Source organism: Mauremys reevesii, linkage group 1, assembly GCF_016161935.1.
Source record: "Mauremys reevesii isolate NIE-2019 linkage group 1, ASM1616193v1, whole genome shotgun sequence".
Classification (NCBI taxonomy): Eukaryota; Metazoa; Chordata; order Testudines; family Geoemydidae; genus Mauremys; species Mauremys reevesii.
The window spans coordinates 86,573,776-86,595,342 of record NC_052623.1 but is presented as its reverse complement, the minus strand read 5'-3'; the positions used below and the strand labels follow the sequence as shown (position 1 = coordinate 86,595,342).

Below are 21,567 nucleotides of genomic sequence, written 5' to 3'. Positions count from 1 at the left end.
ACTTATCTAACTCTTTTTCGGACTCAGTTATATTTTTGGCCTTCACAGCATTCCCTGGCAATTAGTTCCACAGGTTGACTGTGTGTTGTGTGAAGAAGTACTTCCTTATGTTTGTTTTAAACCTGTTGCCTATTAATTTAATTGGGGACCCATTTTTTGTGTTTTGTGAAGAGGTAAATAGCACTTTCCTATTCACTTTCTTCACAGCATGATTGTCTAAGGTTTTCTGGAAGTCCAAGTACCCTATGTTGACTGGGTTGCCCTTGTCCACATGTTTGTTGACACCTTCAGAGAATTGTAATAGATTAGTGAGGCATAATTTCCCTTTACAGAAGCTGTGTTGACTCTTTCACAACCTACTCTGATAATTCTCCTCTTTACTATTCTTTCAACCAGTTGCCTGGTGCAGAAGTTAGGCTTACCAGCCTGTACTTACCAGGATCGCCTCTGGAGCTTTTAAAAAAAAATCAGTGTTACATTGAGTATCCACCAGTCATCTGGTACAGAGGCTGTTTTAAGGAACAGGTTACATACCACTGTCAGTGGTTTTGCAATTTCATATTTGAGTTCGTTTAGAACTTTTAGGTGAATAACATCTGGTCTAGGTGACTTATTACTGATTAATTTATCAGTTTGTTCCAAACCCACCTCTATTGACACCTCAGACTGGGACAGTTCCTCAGCTCTATCTCCTAAAAAGAATGGCTCAGGTCTGGGAATATCCCTCACATCCTCTGCAGTGGATGTGAGGATCCAAAGAATTAACGTCTCCACAATGTTCTTGTGTTCCTTGAGTGGTCCTTTAGCAACTGGATTGTTCAGTGGCCCCACTGATTGTTTTGCATGCTTTCTGCTTCTGATATACTTTAAAAAAAAAACGTGCTGTTGGTTTTTGTGTCTTTTGCTAGTTGCTCTTCAAATTTTAACTAAGTCACTCACTTTATATGCCATTTTTGGAAAAATGTCTGTCTTGTAAAACTAAAAATATAAACATTAAAGCTATTTCATCTTTTCTAATTCTGTGTAAAAATGTTGTAACTTTATTAAGACTAGTGAGGATAGGTACTATTAAAGATAAAAAAAAATATTGTGGTGTGTTCCATATAATCACTAGACAGTTGTTTCTCTTAGGAGTAACTGGTATACACCTTTTGAAGAGGGAGGGACAAGAATCTTGCTTATATGTGAAGTGACATTATTAAAATTGCATTAAGGAACATTAAAATATTAATCTTGCAAAATCAAGCACTCCAAAGGTAGGAAATACTAGAATTAAGATTGCTTAGAGAAACCACATCTCCACCACTAGACTCCTCATTTGTGTAGGCCCACAAAGATCAGTTCTCCCTTTGGCCCTATTCAACATATGGATGCAGCCACTAGGTGAACCGGTCAGGTGATGTGGACTTAAGTGTCAGCAATGTTCAGATGAGATACAGCTCTACTTATTTCTCACCGTTACTCCTGAGGGCATTATACGCCAAAAAAATTAAAATTTTGCGTACAATATTTTAAAATTAGGCAAATTTTATTTGTCAAATAAACGTGGAGGCTCTAGCATGGCATTGGGGAGCACAGGCTACTGGCTGCACAGAGGTGGGAGGTTACTGAGCAGCTCCCCCCTTCCCAGGACATGGACTCATTGGTGAGGCTGCACCCAACTCTGACACAGCACAAGTACTATGCCTGCCCCAGAAACACCCCAGAGCACTGCCTCTCCATGCCAGGTGTGGGCAAGCAGGTTCAGCAAAGCAGGATCCTAATGTGGGGGGAATCCAGATGTGGGTTGAGAGGATTCTGTGTGGGGCAGTCTGGGTGTAGGCAGTTCAGTGGGGGATTTGGGCACGGGGGGATCTGTATGCACAGGGGCTTGTTGGGGAGGTTCTGGGTGCAACGGTAATGGGACTCTGCAGAGGGGGTCCACGTGAAGGTTGTTGGAGCTCAGTGGGGGGGGTCTGAGTGTGAGTAGGGATAGAGCTCAGCAGAGGGGTCTGGATGTGGGGGGTTCAGTGGGGGGTCCGGATGCCAGGGTAGTGGGGCTCAGTAGGGTTGGGATCCAGGTGCAGCTGTTTGGGGCTCAGGGTGGGGATCTGGGTGTGGGCTGCTCATCGGGGTGGTGCAGTGGGAGTGGGGCTTGTCGGGGGGTACACCATACCACTACAACCAAGCTGGCCCAATGCTTGGATCAGATCTGCTTATGAATGAAGAACAGCTGGTTGAAGGTGAATTGAAGCAAGATAGAAGTGATGCTGGTGCACAGAGTTGAAATTTGCAGCTACTATGCAGTCTCCTTTGGATGAAGGTACATAGCCACAATTAGTCAGTTCAGTCTGTAGTTTGGGAATGATCTGATTTCTCGCTGACAGGTTCTTAAGTATTAATGTCCTTCAGTAATACTTTCTGCCATCCCTGGCTGGCCGGGAGACTGTCCTGTCCTGGGAGACCATGACCTGGTCTCAGTTGTTCATGCCTTTGTTGCCTGAGGACTGGACTACAGCAATGCAATATACCTGGACATGAAGCCTTCAGCCCTTAGGAAGCTCCAACTAGCATAGAACACTGGAGCATGTCTTTTGAGCAACACAGGTTACTGTGGACACATCAGACCTCGCCTCCGCTCGTTACACTGGCTTCCTTTATAATACCGAGTCAAGTTCAAGGACTTGGTCCTTATTTTGAAGGCACTCAGTGCCCCGGGCCCAGCATATCTAAAAGTTTGCCTGATGCCTCAGAATGAAGACTGGAGTTGACACCTTCCTCTTCTGGCACAATGAGGGTAAGCTTATTCGGTGGGGGAGACAGAATTTTCTTGTGGGCAAGCTTGAAACTGTGAAACAAACTCCCCCGGTAACTAAGGACCACTACAAATCTCTTGATTGTTCACTGCAAGTGCAAGGCACATTTTTTTGACCTTGCCTTCTCCAATATGAGTAAAGAGGAACGTGTTTATATATGAGAAAAAACAAAAAAAACAACCCCAAAAATCCAACAGCAACAAAATACAATGCTCTACTGCAGTCGTTTTCAACCTGTGGTCTCTGGACCCCTGGGGGTCTGCAGAAGATGACTAAGGAGTCTGTGAAAGTTGGTCATTACCATAGAACGGTGGTTTTCAGTCTGTGGTCTGCGGACCCATCGGGGTTTGCAGACTGTGTCTGATTTCCAAAGGGGTCTGCACCGCTGTTAGAAACTTTTTAGGTGTCCGCAAATGAAAAAAGGTTGAAAACCACTGCTGTACTGTATACTTGTTTCCCCTTGGTGAAAGGATGAGAGAGCAAACAATAAATCACAGATGTTAGTCAACTCACTTAATATAATACTAGACAATGCTCATATCCTACAGTGATGTGTGGTATAAGAACCTACATATCTTAGTCTTAATTCAGCCCCATTGTGCATATGCATTATGATTGCCTTACCCAACATCATATAGAAAGTCTATGGACAAGCCTGGAAAACTATTAAACTCTCCCAAATGCCAAGCCAGATGTTTAACACAAGGGCATCTTTTCTTAATCACTGTCTATCCATTGAATGAAGGCGAGTTCTGTAGGACAAATAGTATGTTATAATGTAAATAAAGGCTGCATTGTTATGCATATGCATTGAGGGTACTGAATTAAATTTGCAGGAGCATCTTTAATTTTTGTAGTTCCCTATTTTTGAGTGCTTGATCATGCAACTCTAGCATCATTATTTCAGCTTAAGCTTTATGCATTTCCTTGTTTGTTTTTTTTTAAATTAAAAAACAAAACACAGATTTCATCATGTGGAACCATATTGACATCTCTTCCTCCACAGGTCATCCCTCCTGCCAAATTTCAAGTCCTTGCTCTAAAACATGGGGGCACTAGAGCATCTCAAAGAAACAGTTGAAATACATTTTTAATACTGACAATTTATTTTTCTCTAACCTCCTTCTTGGAAACAGATTAGCTTTTTTTTTTCTTTTTTTCTTTTTTCCCCTGAGTCTTTAAAATATGTATATAAAATCCACCTGATGTAGAGACTTGGCTGGGCTGGACATTGTGTGCAGATATCACAAACTGGGAGGAGCAAGCCACCACCAACCACACTGGCACCACATCCTCCCATCAGGCCGTGGCCCGCTTTGAGGAGAAGTGTCCTGCCCTCGAAGCTGAAAAGAGAGAAGGAAGGAAAAAGAAAGAACTTTCTCCCAGCAGGCAGCTGGCCGACCAGGAAATGTCTGTACCTACAGTGGGCGGATCTGTGTTTTCCAGGATTGGACTCCTGAGTCATTTCAGGACCCATATGTAAATCTGTGGTAGAGATCATCCTCAAATTGAGGGATCGCTGCTGCTGCTGCTGATCTACACTGGAGGTTATGTCGGCTTACCAACATTGCTCGGGGTGTGGATCTTTCAACGTAGCTGTGTCAATCTAACATATTTAGTATAGACCTGGCCTTTGAGTGCTTTGCTTGAAGGCCTGAACTTTTATCCTTTGTAGCCTTTGCATTAATGTTTTTGATTATTTTTGCCTCAGTGCTTCAATGCTTTTCCTTGAAACCTTCTCCCCGCTCTTTCCCCACCCTCCTCCGGCATTTTCAGATTTCATTGAAACTTGAACACACTTGAACAAACTTCAACACCTCATTTCTCCCATGTGTTGGTGCATTTGCCTTTATGTAATAATGGTGCATGAACACTGTTTCCAGGGGTTTTGAAAACAGATTTTTAACCAACTCAATCTGTTACCAAATACATGACAAAATAAGACTAGTTAAAGTGCTGGAAAATATAGGGTAGGGGTTCTCAAATTTATTTATAATGTAGATAATTTTAATACAATCTTATGGTGCCCCATTCTACCCATTTGTGATTATGCAGATCATCTCTCTTCCCATTCACTATTTGACTTTCCCTGTGGCAACTTCAGGAATTCCTACATGAAAAAGTAGGGAAGTTTATTGTGTTTTTAGTTTCCTTTAAGGCCATTTAGCAGCTGGAAACAAAGATCTGGTACAATGTTAACTGACTAACTCTGCACATTGCTACCAAGAGCTTTGTAGTCTACAGTTTAAGAACCTCTGCTCTAGGGAACAGTCCTCCTTTGGCAATGTGATGGAACTCAAGGATGTTAGAATACAAAGAATCTCTCCTGCTTTACACTTGCTACTCAAGACCAGGGCCGGCTCTAGACCCCAGCGCGCCAAGTGAGCACTTGGGGCGGCATGCTGCCGGGAGGGCAGCAGGCAGCTCCGGTGGACCTGCCGCAGGCATGCCTGCGGAGGGTCCGCTGGTCCCGCGGCTCGGGTGGACCTCCCGCAGGATGCCTGCGGATGCTCCACCGGAGCCGTGGGACCAGCAGACCCTCCACAGGCACGTCTGCAGGAGGTCCACTGGAGCCGCAGGACCGGCGACCGGCAGAGCGCCCCCCGCAGCGTGCTGCCCTGGTTGGGGCGGCGCAATTGCTAGAGCCGCCCCTGCTCAAGACAACATTTCTGTCTTCCTTACATTTGAAGAGGAGTGAATAGAACTTTTTTCACAGTGCCACTACTTAACTGACACAAGGTCTCAGTTGGATGGGAGGTGTTCTTTCTGGTATAGGGATCAAGAAGAGGATACTAGATATCAAGGGTGAAATCCTGGCACTATTGAAGTCAATGACAAAATTTCCTATAACTTCAGTAGCATCCATATTTCACCCACCAAAATTAACCTTTACTTGTCATTACAATTCATGTTGCCTTCCTAATTATGCACAAGTTTTTCACTTTAGTAACACTTCAACACTGATATCTAGATGGCAACAGGTCCAAAATAATGTTTGTGGTCAATGCTGAGGGGCAGTCTATGTTTTGTAGAGCAGGTAGAAATAGCAGCTATTGTTCATATCAGCATACTTCAGAAAAATTTACACTAACCAGGTGTAAGTTATTATCCTCTGCTGTAATCTTATGTTTTGAGATGAACTACAACATGGTGGTTAATATGTGTTGTCTACTGTGCATCAGTACAAGCGTGGCAGAAATGTAATATACATTCACTTCATTTTTCTATGAAGGAGGTTAAATGACATTATCTTCTTGTGTAACATAGGTAGATGAAGATGAATTGCTAATATCCAAAAGATTAAATATTTTAACATAACTTTGGGTTTTTTTGTGGCCCAATCTTGTCATTTCCTATTGAAATTGATTGGAAGTTTAATTGACTTTAATAGCAGCAGAATTGAGCCCTAGACGTGTGTTTTGTACAAGGTTCGGGCAGTCTTGAGTTTTTCATTACTGAATTCTATATTTTTATCAATTATTTACAGATGTGATGCAGATCCATCAGCCCTAGCTAAATACGTTCTTGCCCTGGTAAAGAAGGATAAAAGTGAGAAAGAGCTGAAGGCATTATGTGTTGATCAGCTGGATGTATTTCTTCAAAAGGGTAAGAAGTCTTAGCTGTGACTATAAAACTTCAGTGATTTGCTTTGCTTATTAATGTTTGTGTACTCAGCTTAATTTAGGATTAACTGCTATTTATCTTTTTTATGAGCCTTTGTTAAGTGCAGTTAATTCAGTTGCGTGCAGAAAATAATTTATAAAATTTAACAAAAAACAGCAGTATTGTACGATATCAGGATAATATATATCCTGGGTACAGCTTAAATTTTCCACCAACTATGTAAATAAGGACACTAAAGTTTTTTATTATAATAGATATACTGGAACTGAGTACATATTTGGGAGTGTGAAATATACGTTCCTTTACCTTCCCCCAAAAATTAAACTTGAGGTAAGATTGAGAGCATACATCACTAATTTTAGGGTAAATTGAGGTAAGATTGTAGTAATTAAAACAGTTTTGAAATACAAGAAAGTCATTAAGTTTAAATGTAAAGAAACACAAACATTTTTGATTATGGCAGTGCTGTTATAAGACCCTCCAATAACCTTCATTCTGTTCTTTCTCAGGACATGACTACAGAGGGCAACTCTGAGACAGTCTTATCCACTCATTTCAGTTTTTTTAATTTGTCCAAGTTTTCATCCTTTGTACTGCTTATGTGCCAACCTTTTAGCCTCCATTAAGGTCTCTCCTTAAACCAGACTTCTGTTTACCCATTCTTTTGTCAGTATGCTGTATGAGTTAGACGGTAAGATCTTTGGGGCAGGGACTACGTCTTCCTCTTCGGTATACATATGAGGGCATATTGTACTTACTGTACAATTAACAATAAGCCTTCTATTATTGCTTGCAAGTAGACTGGTAGATCACTAAGATTACATCATTTTGGGGATCATATTTCCATTGTGTGTTTGGCAGCGTAAGCACACTGTCTACTCCCCCTCTTATTACGAAAATACTTCTGATTTGGGGAAAAAATTAGCAGGAATACAAGGCTAGCTGTGTTAGTTGACAAGCCATCTTTAAAACTCCATTCCAAAATGTGTGTACCATGGGCCATCTTACATGGAGATGGACTTGCTAACATTTGGTAATTAATTTCACCATGTTGACTCATAAACGTCAATGTTATGATCACCTAGTCTGATGACCTGCACATTGCAGGCCACAGAACCTCACTCACTTCTGAAATGAACTCCTAACCTCAGGCTGAGTTACTGAAGTCCTCAAATCATGGTTTAAAGACTCCAAGTTACAGAGAATTCACCATTTACACTAGTTTAAACCTGCAAGTTTGACCTGTGCCCCATGCTTCAGAGGAAGGCAAAAAACCACCAGAGTCTCTGCCAATCTGACCTTGGGAAAAATTCCTTCCTGACCCCAAATATAGCTGTCAGTTAGAATCTGAGCATGTGGGCAAGACCTGCCAGACACATACCTGGGAAAGAATTCTCTGTAGTAACTCAGAGCCCTCCACATCTAGTGTTCCATCTCCAGCAGTTCAGGATTTTTGTTACTGACAGTCAGCAGTGGGCCACATGCCACTGTAGACAATCTCATCATTCCCCTCCATAAACGTATCAAGCTCAGTCTTGAAGCCAGTTAAGTTTTTTGCCCCCACTGCACCAGAACTTCATTCCTCTGATGGTTAGGGTTCATTCCTCTGATGGCTTGTCTAATTTCAAGCCTAAACTTGTTGAAGGCCAGTTTATAGAAGTTAGTTCTTGTGTCCACATTGGCATCTAACTTAAATAACTCCTCTCCCTCCCTGGTATTTATCCCTCTGATGTATTTATAGAGAGCAATCCTATGTCCCCATAGCCTTCTTTTGGTTGGGCTAAACAAGCCAAGCTCTTTGAGTCTCCTTTCGTAAGGTAGGTTTTCCATTCCTTGGATCATCCTAGTAGCCCTTCTCTGTGCCTATTCCAGTTTGAATTCATCTTTCTTAAACATGGGAGATCATAGCTGCACACACTATTCCAGATGAGGTCTCACCAGTGCTTTGTATAACGGTACTAACACTTCCCTGTCTCTACTGGAAATACCTTACCTGATGCATCCTCAGACCATATTAGCCTTTTTCATAGCCTTGTCACTTTAACGGCTTATAGTCATCCTGTGATGAACCAATACACCTCCTCCTGTCTTACTTCCCTAGCTTATAGCAAAAATTCTTGTTAGTCCATAAATGCATGACCTTGCACTTTGCATTATTAAACTTTATCTCATTTCTATTATGCCAGTTTACAAGATCATCCAGATCTTCTTGTAAGATATTCCAGTCCTCCTCTTTATTGGCTGTACCTCCCAGTTTTGTGTCATCCACAAATTTTATTAGCACACTCACTTTTTGTGCCAAGATCAGTAATAAAAATGCTAAATAAGATTGGTCCCAAGACTGATCTCTGAGGAACTCCACCAGCAACCTCCCTCCAGCCTGAAAGTTCATTTTTCTGTATGACTCTTTGTAGTTGCCCCTTTAACCATTTCCTTACCCACTTTTCAGTTCTCATAGTTAGGGCCCTACCAAATTCATGGTCCATTTTGGTTAATTTCACGGTCATAGGATTTTAAAAATCATAAATTTCATTATTTCAGCTATTTGAATCTGAAATTTCATGGTGGTGTAATTGTGGTGGTCCTGACCTAAAAAGGATTTTTTGTGTGTGTGGCAGGGGGAGGAGTGGGAGGGAGTTTGTGGTACAGCTGTACTTACTTCTGCGCAGCCGCTGCTGGCAGCACTGCCTTCATAGCAGGGCAGCTGAAGTGTGGCACCTGCTAGCTGGAAGTCCAGCTCTGAAGGCAGAGCTGCCACCAGCAGCAGCACAGATGTAAGGATGGCATGGTATGGTATTGCCACCCTTACTTCTGCACTGCTGCCTGCAGAGCTGTGCCCTTAGTTAGCAGCCACCACTCTCTGGCCACCCAGCTCTGAAGGCGGCAGCGCAGAAGTAAGGGTGGCATGGTATGGTATTGTCACCCTTACTTCTGCGCTGCTGCTGGTGGGGCGGTGCCTTCAGAGCTGGGCGCTTGGCCAGTAGCCGCTGCTCTCCAGCCTCCCCACCCTCCGAAGCTCTGATGGCAGTGCAGAAGTAAGAGTGGCAGTAGCGTGACTCTCTTAAAATAACCTTGTGACCTCCTTCAACTCCGTATTGGGTCAGGACCCCCAATTTGAGAAATGCTGGTCTCGCCTGTGAAATCTATATAGTATAGGGTAAAAGCACACAAAAGACCAGATTTCACGGTCTATGATGTTTTTTTTTTCATGGCTGTGAATTTGATAGGGCTCTCTACTCATAGAAATCTCCATCTTCTCCAATTTAATAATTTCCCATGTGGAACTGTATCAAATGCCTTACTGAAATCCAGGCAGATTAGATCTACTGTATTTCCTTTGTCTAAAAAATCAGTTATCTTCTCAAAGAAGGAGATCAGGTTGGTCTGGCATGATCTACCTTTTGTAAAACCATGTAGTATTTTATCCGAATTACCTTTCACCTCTATATCCTTAAATACTTTCTCTTTAAAAATTTGTTCCAAGACCTTGCATACAATTGAGGTCAAAGTAACAGGCCCGTAATTTTCTATATCACTATTTTTCCTTTCTTAAAAATAGGAACTGTATTAGTAATTCTCCAGTCATAAGTTACGATCCCTGAGTTTACAGATTTATTAAAAATCTTTGCTATTGTGTTTGCAATTTCATGTGCCAGTTCCTTTAATATTCTAGAACGGAGATTATCCGGCCCCCCTGATTTAGTCCCATTAAACTGAGGTAATTTCTAACTCCATATCCTTGTTGCCATTAGCTACAATGCCACTAATCCTAAACTCTTCATTAGCCTCATTAAAAACTGAGGCAAAGTATTGGTTTAGGTGTTGGGCCATCCTCAGTGCTTAGTGGTCCCACTTCTTCTTTCCTTGTTTTCTTCGTAGTTATATGACTATAGAACTTTTTACAATTGGTTTTAATTCCCTTTGCTAGGACCCACTCTGCTTGGCTTTTGGCAATTCTCACTTTATCCCTACATTTTCTGACCTCCAAGAAATAGCTGTCTTTGCTGATCCCTCCCATCTTCCAGTTCTTGTAGGCTTTTTGCTTTCACTTGTTTGAGATGCTTGCTCATCCAGCTTGGTCTGCAACCCTTCCCTGTTAATTTTTTCCCCTTGCTTGGCATGAAGGCTTCACATACCTTCTGCATCTTCAACTTAAAGTAACGCTAAGCCTCCTCCATGTTCAGATCCTTGAGTTCTTCAGTCCACTTTCCTAAAAATGTCCTTAATTTTTTTAAGTTAACTCTTTTGAAATCAAGGACCCTTGCTGCAGATCTATTTTTGTTTATCCTTGCATATTGTTTAAACTGAATTAACTCATGATCACTCAAACCAAGGTTGTCCTCTACTCACCAATACCACATCTAAAATGGCATCACCTCTTGTTGTTTCAGCACCTGTTTGTTGAAGAAATCCGTTAGCTATCACATCCAGGAAAATCTGGGTCTTACTATTATTAGTAGCACTTGTCCAATCTATATCTAGGAAGTTAAAGTGTCCCATAATCACATAATTCCCAGTAGTATTTATTTCATTCAGAATGTTAGAGGTGTCTCTGTCCATATCCAAATCAGATCCTGCTGGTCTGTAACACTCCAGTATCAGGGGAACCTTTAGTAGCTTTCTTCCCCAAAGTGATTTTGTCCAAAACAGACTCCGTTATCCATTCCATCACTTCTGATTTCTTTACTGTCTACCTCATTGTTAATATACAATGCTGCTCCAGCACCTTTGCCTTTATTTCTGGCTTTCCTGAACAGCACATACCCTTCAATACCTGTTCTCCAGTCATGACTACTATTCCACCATATTTTTGTTGTCCCTGTAATATATGGTTTCACTTCTTGCAGCAGTAGTTCTAGTTCCTCCATTTTATTACCCAGGCTCTTTGCATTAGTGTACAAACATCTTAACTGTTTTTACTTGGCTTCTCTCATGTTCCTCACCCAACTGGGTACAGTCATTCTACTGCCAGTATTGCCTATCTGACTGGTATCGGCAGTATCCTTCCTCTTAATGTCCATTTTCATACCCACTGCTGTTCCTTTCTCCATTGCTGCATCCATTCTTTCTTGATTTTCCTCCCTTTCAGTGTTAAAATCGGGTGTGGCGATTACATGAGCCTCTCCCAACAGTCTCCTCTGAGTTCCTAGTTTAAAGCTCTTGGAATGAATTGTGCCAACCTCCATCCCAGAAGTCGATTTCCCTCCCTACTTATATGGAGTCCATCCCACGAGAACTGTCCTCTATCCATGAATGCCTCCTCGTGGTCAAACATCCAAAAGCCCTCCTTAGAGCATGACTGCCTGAGCCACCTGTTGATCATCATAATCTTGTCTCACCTTCGTTTTCCTCCTCGAGGGACAAGCAGAATCCTACTGAAGATCACGTGAGCCTCCATTTCCTTAAGCATCTTCCCCAGCCTGGCATAGTCTCACATGAAGGGTAATCAGTGGATTCTTTCCTATTCCTGTTAGGCTCCTCTTCATCCTCAGGTCCACATCCGGTATCTAAGCTCCTGGTAGACAGCGTACCCTTTTGTTCTTTGGATCAGCTCTGGTGACAAGCCTGTCTGTTCTTAGTAGGGAGTCCGCAATCACTTAGACTAGGGATCAGCAACCTTTGGCATGCGGCCTGTCAGGGAAGTCCGCTCGCGGGCCGGGACAGTTAGTTTACCTGCAGCGTCTGCAAGTTCAGCCAGTCGCAGCTCCCACTGGCCGCGGTTCGCCATTCCAGGCCAATGGGGGCTGCGGGAAGCAGCGCGGGCTGTGGGATGTGCTGCTTCCCGCAGCCCCCATTGGTCCGGAATGGCGAACTGTGGCCAGTGAGAGCTGCGATTGGCCGAACCTGCGGACGCTGCAGGTAAACAAAACGTCTTGGCCCGCCAGCGCATTTCCCTGATGGGCCACGTGCCAAAGGTTGCCGATCCCTGACATAGACCTACCTTTTACTAGTGATGGTATGATTTGCTGGCCTTCCTCCTGTTCTTTGTGGCTGCAAGTCATCTTATCTTTTATTCTCCCTTGTAATCTTCTGCAAGTCATCCTGTATCCTCCTGTGGCTCTGAACTCTGGGTATCTCCTCTCAATACATCCAGCCAATCAGAGCAAAGAATTCAAACATCCCCTCGATCATTAAGTTTGGCTTTTCCCTTCTTCTTACAGGACTAGCTGTTCTACTCTTCTTCCTTGCCCTCCTTCCTTCAGTTGCAGCCTGCTGTGCTCCTTCTTCATTATCCAACTCAGCAAATCTGTTCCTGAGCTCTATTTCTCCTTCACTAACTGATCTTTTCCTCTGCCTGGTTCTTGTAGCCACATGCTTCCACTGACCAATTTCCTCACCCAATAGTCTCCCCTCTGAGTTCTTCAGTCCAGTTTGCACCTGCTAGTCTTGACTTTTCCTCTTGCCTTTGCTCCATCATTACTCAAAACTCAGCCATGCTTTCCACCTGCATCTCCAAGCCTTGAGTCTTCTCTTCCATCAGCTCTGTCAAGCAGCGCTTCATACAAACAAAGCTTTTTTTCAGGTACCTGCTCTAGGATCATGTACATCCTCCAGCTTCCACATCCAGTCATATTCATTGTCTCTTCCATGGCTTCAGTCACTACCACTGTACCTCTCAAAGCCTTCCTTACTAAATTCCTGCCATGGGGGAAAAATAAAAACCACCAAAGACCAAAACAAAACCAGAACACCACATACACCTCATTCCCACTCAGACTCCCCTGTTTACAGATCTGTTTGCTGCTCCTGAGCCACTGGCTGACTGTTTGGTTGCCTTTATAAGGCCCCTAACCATGGAAGCCCTGCCCCCTAATCAGGGTTCTGCTTCGCTCACAGCACACTGCCCCCTACCAGCCTCTACAAAATGAAGAGGAGGAGGAGGGGAAGCCACCCACACAAAGCAGAAAAAGACACACTACACCCACAAAAAACTCACTCGCTGCCCCTAAAGACCAGAAGCTTGTTTCCTCCCTTCTCCAACAGAACTACCATTCAAACTCCCCTATTGATAGCTCTGTTTGCTACACCTGTGCCACTGCTCTTAAACCAGTTGTATTTAAGATCCACTTTTAAAGTCTTTAATCAGAGTAAATGCCCTGGTGCAAAAATCCATCTCTAAATGTTTTGCAGTGCCTTCTTTAAAGTACCATGTGTATCTATGGTCCTATTAAAACCATATTTATGATCTTGATTCTATTTTCTTTGCCCCTTAGTTGTCCAGGAATGGAAGATATCCAAAACTGATCTTTAAATACATTTGCACTGCCTAAATTGTTCAGAATTTTAGAGAATTATGTTCTCTAGCAATTAAAGACAGAGGAAAAAAGCAGTCTGCTACATAATTATCTTCATTTAAGTTAAATAACTTTTAACGATGCAGTTTATACTGTTATGAAACAATTCCTGGTGAGCTATATATTTGGAAGATTAATCAGTATCCATTATTTTCATTGCCAATAAAAGCATAATACTTCTAACTAGTGTTCATTGGTTTGTAAATGTAAGCAAAGGGGAAAAGTTGCATTATATTTAAACGGACTGCAGAGGGTTGAAATAGCCAGATACTAGAAGAATTCATTTATGAATTCTTGGAATCTTTGTTTTTCCCTTAATCTTTAGAGACCCAGATATTTGTTGAAAAACTTTTTGATGCTGTGAATACAAAGAGCTATCTACCTCCGCCAGAGCAGCCATCATCAGGAAGCCTAAAAGTTGAATTTTTTCAACACCAAGAAAAAGACACAAAAAAGGAAGAGGTAAGAATTTAAATCATACTTTCGAGTGCAGTCCAGTCTCTATCCCTGAACCTGTAGCAGTTTTACAGGATACGCCACTCTACGCTGCTTCTCCTTATCAGTTTCTTATCAACAACTTCCCCTTATCAGTGCCAATTGGTGCTGCAGGCAGAGGAGCCTGAGCAGTAGCATTGTGAATCAAAGTTAGGTCAGCCTGTCATCACTAGACCTGTGTTAATTGGTTTTTTGGTTTGCTGTTAATTCCCTAATGAAACCAAAATTCATTTTGGGTTGACCTGAAAATGAATTTTTAAAAATTATAGCAAATCAGAAGGTCTCACACACACACACATATTGTTTTGACCTGGAACAAAACCTTAAGCTCTAACACTCCTGCCTGCCTTGGTGTCTCTCCCTTTGACAGTACCCATTTTATAACAGTTTTGACTAGGCAAAACTTGGCTACTCCTGAGTCAGACATAGTGTGGACATAGTCAAAGGGCAGACCTCCTAAACCTGTTCAATATAAGCATCTGATCTGAAGCAGTTCCCGCTATTCCAGTCCCAAACCCTGTGCCTCCCAACTCTGTCCAACCACCTCAGTCCTGACCTGCAGTGTTATTTCCGGACTCATTTCAAGCAATGGGATTGAAGTATGGAGATAAACTGGAGGGAGTGTCACAATGTTCCGCTAAATGGCCATTGTGGGAGTCAGGCTTTTCTGGTGGTTTTCCAGTTTCCAGCTGTCATCAAAATAATAGGGTTCTCCTATTGATGCTCAGAACATTCCCTGAAATTTTGGAATAGGTCGGGCACAGTCTTAAAAAGTTATCATGTTTCAGAGATGCCATCAAGTTGAGTGTTAGGCCTCGCTTCACTTAGCCAAAACTGAATTTCAGATTCTTTTATTCTAGTTATGTCTGTTTAAAAAAGCCTTGTGTGTTGTGCTTATCTTTGATTTCCTGTTTACACTTTAAAATCCAGATAATTAAAGAGGAAGAGCGAGAAAAAAAGTTTTCTAGAAGACTAAATCACAGTCCCCCTCAGTCAAGCTCTCGGTACCGAGAAACTAGGTAATTATAAACTTAGTTTGACTCTTGCATTATATCAAGAACCAATTATATTGGCTTAAATTTTGAAAGCTTTTTTTTTTTTTTTTGCAGTGCTGGCATATCAAATGTTTCATTTTTCTGCAGTGATATGCTTCTAAATGTTAATAGAGTACTTGTGAAGCAAGCTCTTTTGTGGATTGCTTTTTTTATATGCAATCTTGAGATAAGTACAGTTTACAAGCAACAATGAAGACTGTTCATATTTTTATTAACTAAAAATCATCAAAACTCAATTTAAGAAACGTTTACAAAGCAGATTTGAGTGTAAATGATTGGTTATATTACAACATAAAACCCATCTAATTTTGAAATTTAATCTGAATACTTTGTTTAATACAGCACTATCATTCTCTTCAGTAACTCTCAGTTGTTGTGATGCTGTTACCTTGGTGAAAATGCCCTACTGGGAAAGTAAGTCCTGGCACAAAAGCAATATTTTACCCACATTTTCTTGATATGGTGGTAGGCTTTTATACAACAAAAAATTACACAATCAGATGATTGAACAGGTTTTTTTTGGAGGAAAAGAGGACCGATAGTTAAAGATTTCATACTCTGTTAGAGGCATGCATTCAGAATGAATCAGAACTGCACAAAAGTCAATAACAAATGTAGCATCAGCTTCAGATGTGTATGTGCCAGTATTCTCTAGGAACAGGACTTTTTAATACCTACACTTATTACAGGTTTACATTACAGTGCAGAAAATTTCAATGTTTCATTTTCCTGTTTTAAGCACTTACAAATACTGGAAAAATTCTGTTCTTCGAATATGATTTTGATGAGATTTTAGTAGCCATTACAAGGTTTGAGTTTACATTTTAAATGATCTTTTCAAAATGTTCTTATTTTTAAATAACAATTAACTCCCCAACATTTAGAAGCCGCGAGGAAAGAAAAAAAGATGACCGTTCTCGCAAGAGAGATTATGACCGTAACCCTCCTAGACGGGATTCATATAGAGACAGGTACAACCGAAGAAGAGGACGGAGTCGGAGCTACAGCAGGAGTCGAAGCAGAAGTTGGAGTAAGGAACGATTGCGGGACCGGGATAGGGACAGGACCAGGAGCAGAAGTAGAAGCAGAACACGAAGCAGAGGTAGGTGTTTGTTTAGACTTTAAAAATATGGGTTGATGATCCGTATGAAAAACAATATTTATCTTGAAGTACAACAGCTTTTTACTGAATAAACTTATCTACAAGACTGTAGGTCAAAATGTTAAAACTTGGGTGCCTAAAGATAGGTTTAATAATCCTTATTTTAGGCACGAAATATCCTGATTTTTTTCAGAGCTCTGATGTACTTCAGCAAATACAGTATAAGTGAATGAGAGCTAGAGGTGTTCAGCACCTTTGAAATTCAAGTTACTTTTATTTATGTGCCTAAATGGATTTAGGAACCTAATTTTTAGGCACTAGGTTTGGGAATTTTGGCCAGAGCACAGGCGCCCATTTTTCTGGGAGCCCCCAAATTGGCCAGGGCCCCTGCGTTAATCTGTCAGGGGACTAGCAGCTTAGGAGCCTCCCATCTCTGGGAACCTCCTCTAGCTTAAGGAAGCTTGGTGGCTGCTGCCTTCAGATCTGGGCTCTGAAGGCAGAACAGAAGTGAGGGTGGCAATCCTGTGTCATCCCCTCACCCCCCCAACAACAACTTTCAACACTCCCCTTTTCCCCCTCCCCCCCCCGCCCATTATCCCATTTTGGGTTGGGACCCCCACAGTTACAACACTCTGAAATTTCAGATGTAAACATCTGAAATTGTGAAATTGACTCATTTAAAAACCCTCTGAGCGTGAAATTGACCAAAATGGTCCGTGAATTTGTTAGGGCCCTAGGCTTTATAAAGCTCTACTTGAAGTTCTGTCTTACGGTATTTGTGCACAAAACTCCCACTCCAACTGACAATTAAATTCTCCATTTAATGGTGTGTATCCTCATCACTTTATATAATGATTTTAGATCTAAAGCACCTTAACAAAGTGCTTCGATAACTTGAAAAATTTTTCTGATTGATAATTCTTTGAAAGTACTATGTATTTACTTTCCATATTTATTTTCTCTAGCATCATATACAGGTTAGACTTGCTCATGAGTGCTGGACTGTTGGTGGTGCATTTATTCCCTGACTACAAAAGTACATTGAAATTGTTCCTCCCTCTTTCTTCCTCTTCTCCCCCTCACCCCCAGGGTGGGGAAGAAAGAAACCGTATATAAAGAATTGTATGTATTTTAGGCCTGGTCTGCACTGGGTGGGGAATCGATCTAAGATACGCAACTTCAGCTATGAGAATAGCGTAGCTGAAGTCGACGTCTCTTACATTGACTTACTTCGCATCCTTGCGGCGTGGGATCGATGGCTGCCTCTCCCCCGTCGACTTCGCTTCCGCCTCTCACCTTAGTGGAATTCCGGAGTTGACGGGGAGCATGTTTGGGGATCAGTGTGTCTCGTCTAGACGAGACACGATACATCGATCCCCGATGGCTACCCACCGGTCCGGTGGGTTGTGTAGACATACCCTTATAGACACATACAAATCCAACAGTTAGTCTAATTTTGGAGCTTACAATCTTTGACATATTGTTACTTTTAAACAAGTATATTATTTTCTTACAGAAAGAGATTTGGGAAAGCCAAAATATGATTTGGATAGAACAGATCCATTAGAAAACAATTATACTCCAGTTCCGTCTGTAACAAACATTTCATCTGGCCATTACCCTGTCCCCACACTGAGTAGCACTATTACAGTTATTGCTCCTACTCATCATGGTAATAACACTACTGAAAGTTGGTCAGAGTTCCATGAAGAACAGTTGGACCACAACTCATATGGAAGACCTCCACTGCCAAAGAAACGCTGCAGAGACTATGATGGTAAGTTCAGATACCTTAAACATATATGCAACAATAGCGTCCAGGCACTGATGTAATTTTGCCCTTCCAAGCTGCATTGCCTCCTTCTTTTAGCACTCCCACCCCAAAAGCAGTCTCCTTCTACATCTCATTTTCAATCTTTTTTTCTAGCAAAATTCTTAAAAGCTAAACTTACCTTTATAATCACTTATCTTAACCAACCTCATTGTTTCCAGCATAGTTTCTGTCCCTGTCATATTACTGGCATTGCCCTTTTACATGAACTTATTGGTGGTGATTTCTTGTTTTACCTTAATTCTCTTACTCCGTATCACTCTCAAACCTAGTCCTGTATTTAATAGTTTGGAGCATAATCACCACCTTATGGTATGATCCTGTTCACGGAACTCTTGGACATTTTTTCTCTTGGTTTTACTCTTACCTATCTGCTTAATTTTTTCACTGGCAGTGACCTTGAACCTCACATTTTAGGCTCTTCTTCTCGGTGCACCACTTTACTGTCTTTTTTTAAAACTTACTAAGTGCTGTGTTTATACAGGCAATACTTTAAATCCGTGTCTTCTACACTATTGAATCATTTTGCACACTTTCTGCCTGTATCAAATCATGTTTCTGCCACCGTTGGCATTTGTCTCAGTGAGTCAGATTGATCCAAAGCAGATACCCTCTTAACCAGTAAGAACTGCATTTTTAGCCAGAGTTCTACAAGTCCCAGCTATTTTCTCATGTCAGATCTCATACTGGCAGTAGCTGTTGAGGATGTAGGTCAGGTTTACACTTAAAACTTTTCCCGATATAGTAATGTCTGTTATAGGTGTGATTCTTTTTTGCAACTTTTTTATATTGGCAAAAGCCTTAGTGTAGATGCAGTTATCCTGGCAAAGAATTGCTTTTGTAACTCTAAGCTGCTTCTAAACTAGGAGGGTTTGTCAGTGTAGCTGCTTTCTAGTGTGGACTATGCCCTAGAAGTTTGATTTGATCCCCTACTCAACATCCACATTTCTCAGGTGCATGAATTTTTATACTTTTATTTCTGAAGTATTTTCATCAGTTGCGATTGCTGAAAGCTAATTTTTTCTCTTTTCATTTTCTATTGTCACCTAGATATCACTTTACAAAGTTCAGTCTTCTGAAAATATAGTAGATAGTAGCCTAATCATTGTCTGAAAACTATCCTTAAAATCATCCTGTATTTTGTGCATTTCAAAACCTGATAGTAAGATCCCAGTCTTCAGAATCTTCCTTGGAGTTGTCTCCCTCTCTGTTCTAATGCTTGTTACCTACATTTCTCTCTCCTCCTTCAGTTGTTAGATTGTTCTGCTATACTGCCCTTACCACCTGGAGCAGCTTTTCTGCCTCTTTGAATCTAATTGACACCCTTATTAACTTTTCCAGACACATTTCTTCTCCCTAAACTACTTTAGTAAAACAGTGAAATCCTACTAACTTAGTTTTCCAGTTTCTGTTCTATCATTCTCCCTGAAACTAGGTCGGGCCACTGTATCCTCTTCTACTCTTATCTGGTAATGGTAAAGAATGAGAAGAATTAAAGCTTGTATCTCTTATTTTACCTGTGGATATCAACTGTTTTAGCAGGTGTTCCTATAATACTTATGGAGAATATTGCTAGACCCAGTAACATTGTACCTCCTAGTAAAAAGAGAATTACTATTTAAAACAAAAACAAAAAACCAAACTATTTTATTACTCTCTTGCATGTACAAGTGCAACAAAGAATGTTGATACTTTTGGATAAATATTGCAGTACAGAAATATTTTTATACATGGACCATTGACTAGTGCTGAGTAGTCAATAATTAGATACTAAATATTTTCAAAAGGAGATGTTTTGTCAATACCAGTTTCTTCTGCACTTAGCTAAAAAAAACCAAAAAAAACCCCACTAAGTTTGCATTGAACTTGCTGATCATGGAAAAATCCATGATTATACTTCAAAAATCTGAAACTTGCTCATTCCTAACACTATTTCATAACATCCAGGTTCCCCTCTTTTACCTCTTTGTTAGAAATAGGCTATGTTGGAGAAAGAGCCAATTTGTAAATAGAGTAGGTAGAAGTCGTGCTAAATGACCAGATGTTCACTTCCTAATTTTTAAGTAATTTATATTGTTATGCAAAAGTCTTACCTTTCTAACTGCTACGTTTATGTGCAGGATATTTAGTATCTGCTTATAGATCAAACATCAGCTGTTAAATGCTAGTAACATTTAATTGTGCTTTTCATTTCTCAGAAAAGGGTTTCTGTATGAGAGGAGACATGTGTCCCTTTGATCATGGAAGTGACCCAGTTGTTGTAGAAGATGTGAATCTTCCTGGCATCCTGCCTTTTCCAGCACAGCCCCCTGTTGTTGAAGGACCACCTCCGCCTGGACTTCCTCCCCCGCCACCAATTTTAAGTCCTCCACCTGTTAATCTTAGACCGCCAGTGCCACCTCCAGGCCCTTTACCACCTAGTCTTCCACCTGTTACAGGTAAAATAAATAAATAAATAAAATTTCTTAAAGATTTAAAATACCTTTATGTTGCTTGAATTGTATTCAGTATTGAATAGATTAAAATGGCCTTCAGTAGCTTTTTTTTTTCTAAAATGCTTTTAGGACTCTGGTTTGCACATCTTAACCAGTGAGTCCTGCAGTATATGTGTGTTAATATTGGTAAAATGGATTCTCTTCATGGCAAATTGTTTTAATTTCAAAATGTCTCTAATGATACTATCTCTGAAACATTTGATCTCCAAAGCTCAAGTGGACAGCTTCTGAGAAAACATTTAAATCCACAACAAATGGAGCTAACTCCTTTGAACTATCAAAGTTAAAGGCAACTTCAAAAATTAAACTTTTGTCTGAAAAACTTTGAACCTATTTTTTCTAGGGATGCCCAACATTATAGAATGGGAAAGGTGGTGGTAGGGAGGTGTGCATTTGGAAGTGCTTTGGCTGAGATTTTCAAAGCCGCGTAAGATTTTGATGCCTGTTTCTCTTTAATTTTAGTGGGAATGGGGTGTAGAAAGTGTTTAGACAGCTTTGAAATATTCAGCTTTGGCTTATTGTTGGTTTTGTGACTTTCCCTCTGTTGATGAATAAGAGAAAAACAGAACGAAGTACAAATCACAGTAATTTCGTAGAACTATTCAAGAACAATTAGTACCTGAAATTATATTAAACTCTTAAAATGTCTCAATTTTAAATTGATGGTGTAATTTTTAATGATAAATAAGCTTACTATTCCACTTTTTTTCAAAGATACCTTTTTTGGTGAATGTCTCTTTGCCAGATCCAATTTTTAATTCTAAAAATGAATGGATGGGCCAACATCATGTTACAACCATCCTCACTGGCACCTTAAGCTGTTAGAATCCACCTAGCAGAGAAAAGAATGTGAATAGCTTAATAAACTTTCAAAT

At 40.9% G+C, this 21,567-nt stretch overlaps 1 protein-coding gene across 2 annotated transcripts in view; it reads left to right on the top strand.

Annotated features, from left to right (window-relative positions):
- RBM26 (RNA binding motif protein 26) overlaps positions 1 to 21,567 on the top strand; it is a 116,302-nt gene that overhangs the window by 11,794 nt on the left and 82,941 nt on the right. For both annotated transcript variants that reach the window (XM_039525985.1, XM_039525990.1), the window contains exons 2-7: positions 6,283 to 6,401; positions 14,040 to 14,176; positions 15,140 to 15,228; positions 16,149 to 16,366; positions 17,883 to 18,143; positions 20,396 to 20,635. In XM_039525985.1, coding sequence (XP_039381919.1) covers positions 6,283 to 6,401; positions 14,040 to 14,176; positions 15,140 to 15,228; positions 16,149 to 16,366; positions 17,883 to 18,143; positions 20,396 to 20,635 — 1,064 coding nt within the window. The remainder of the gene's footprint in view (positions 1 to 6,282; positions 6,402 to 14,039; positions 14,177 to 15,139; positions 15,229 to 16,148; positions 16,367 to 17,882; positions 18,144 to 20,395; positions 20,636 to 21,567) is intronic.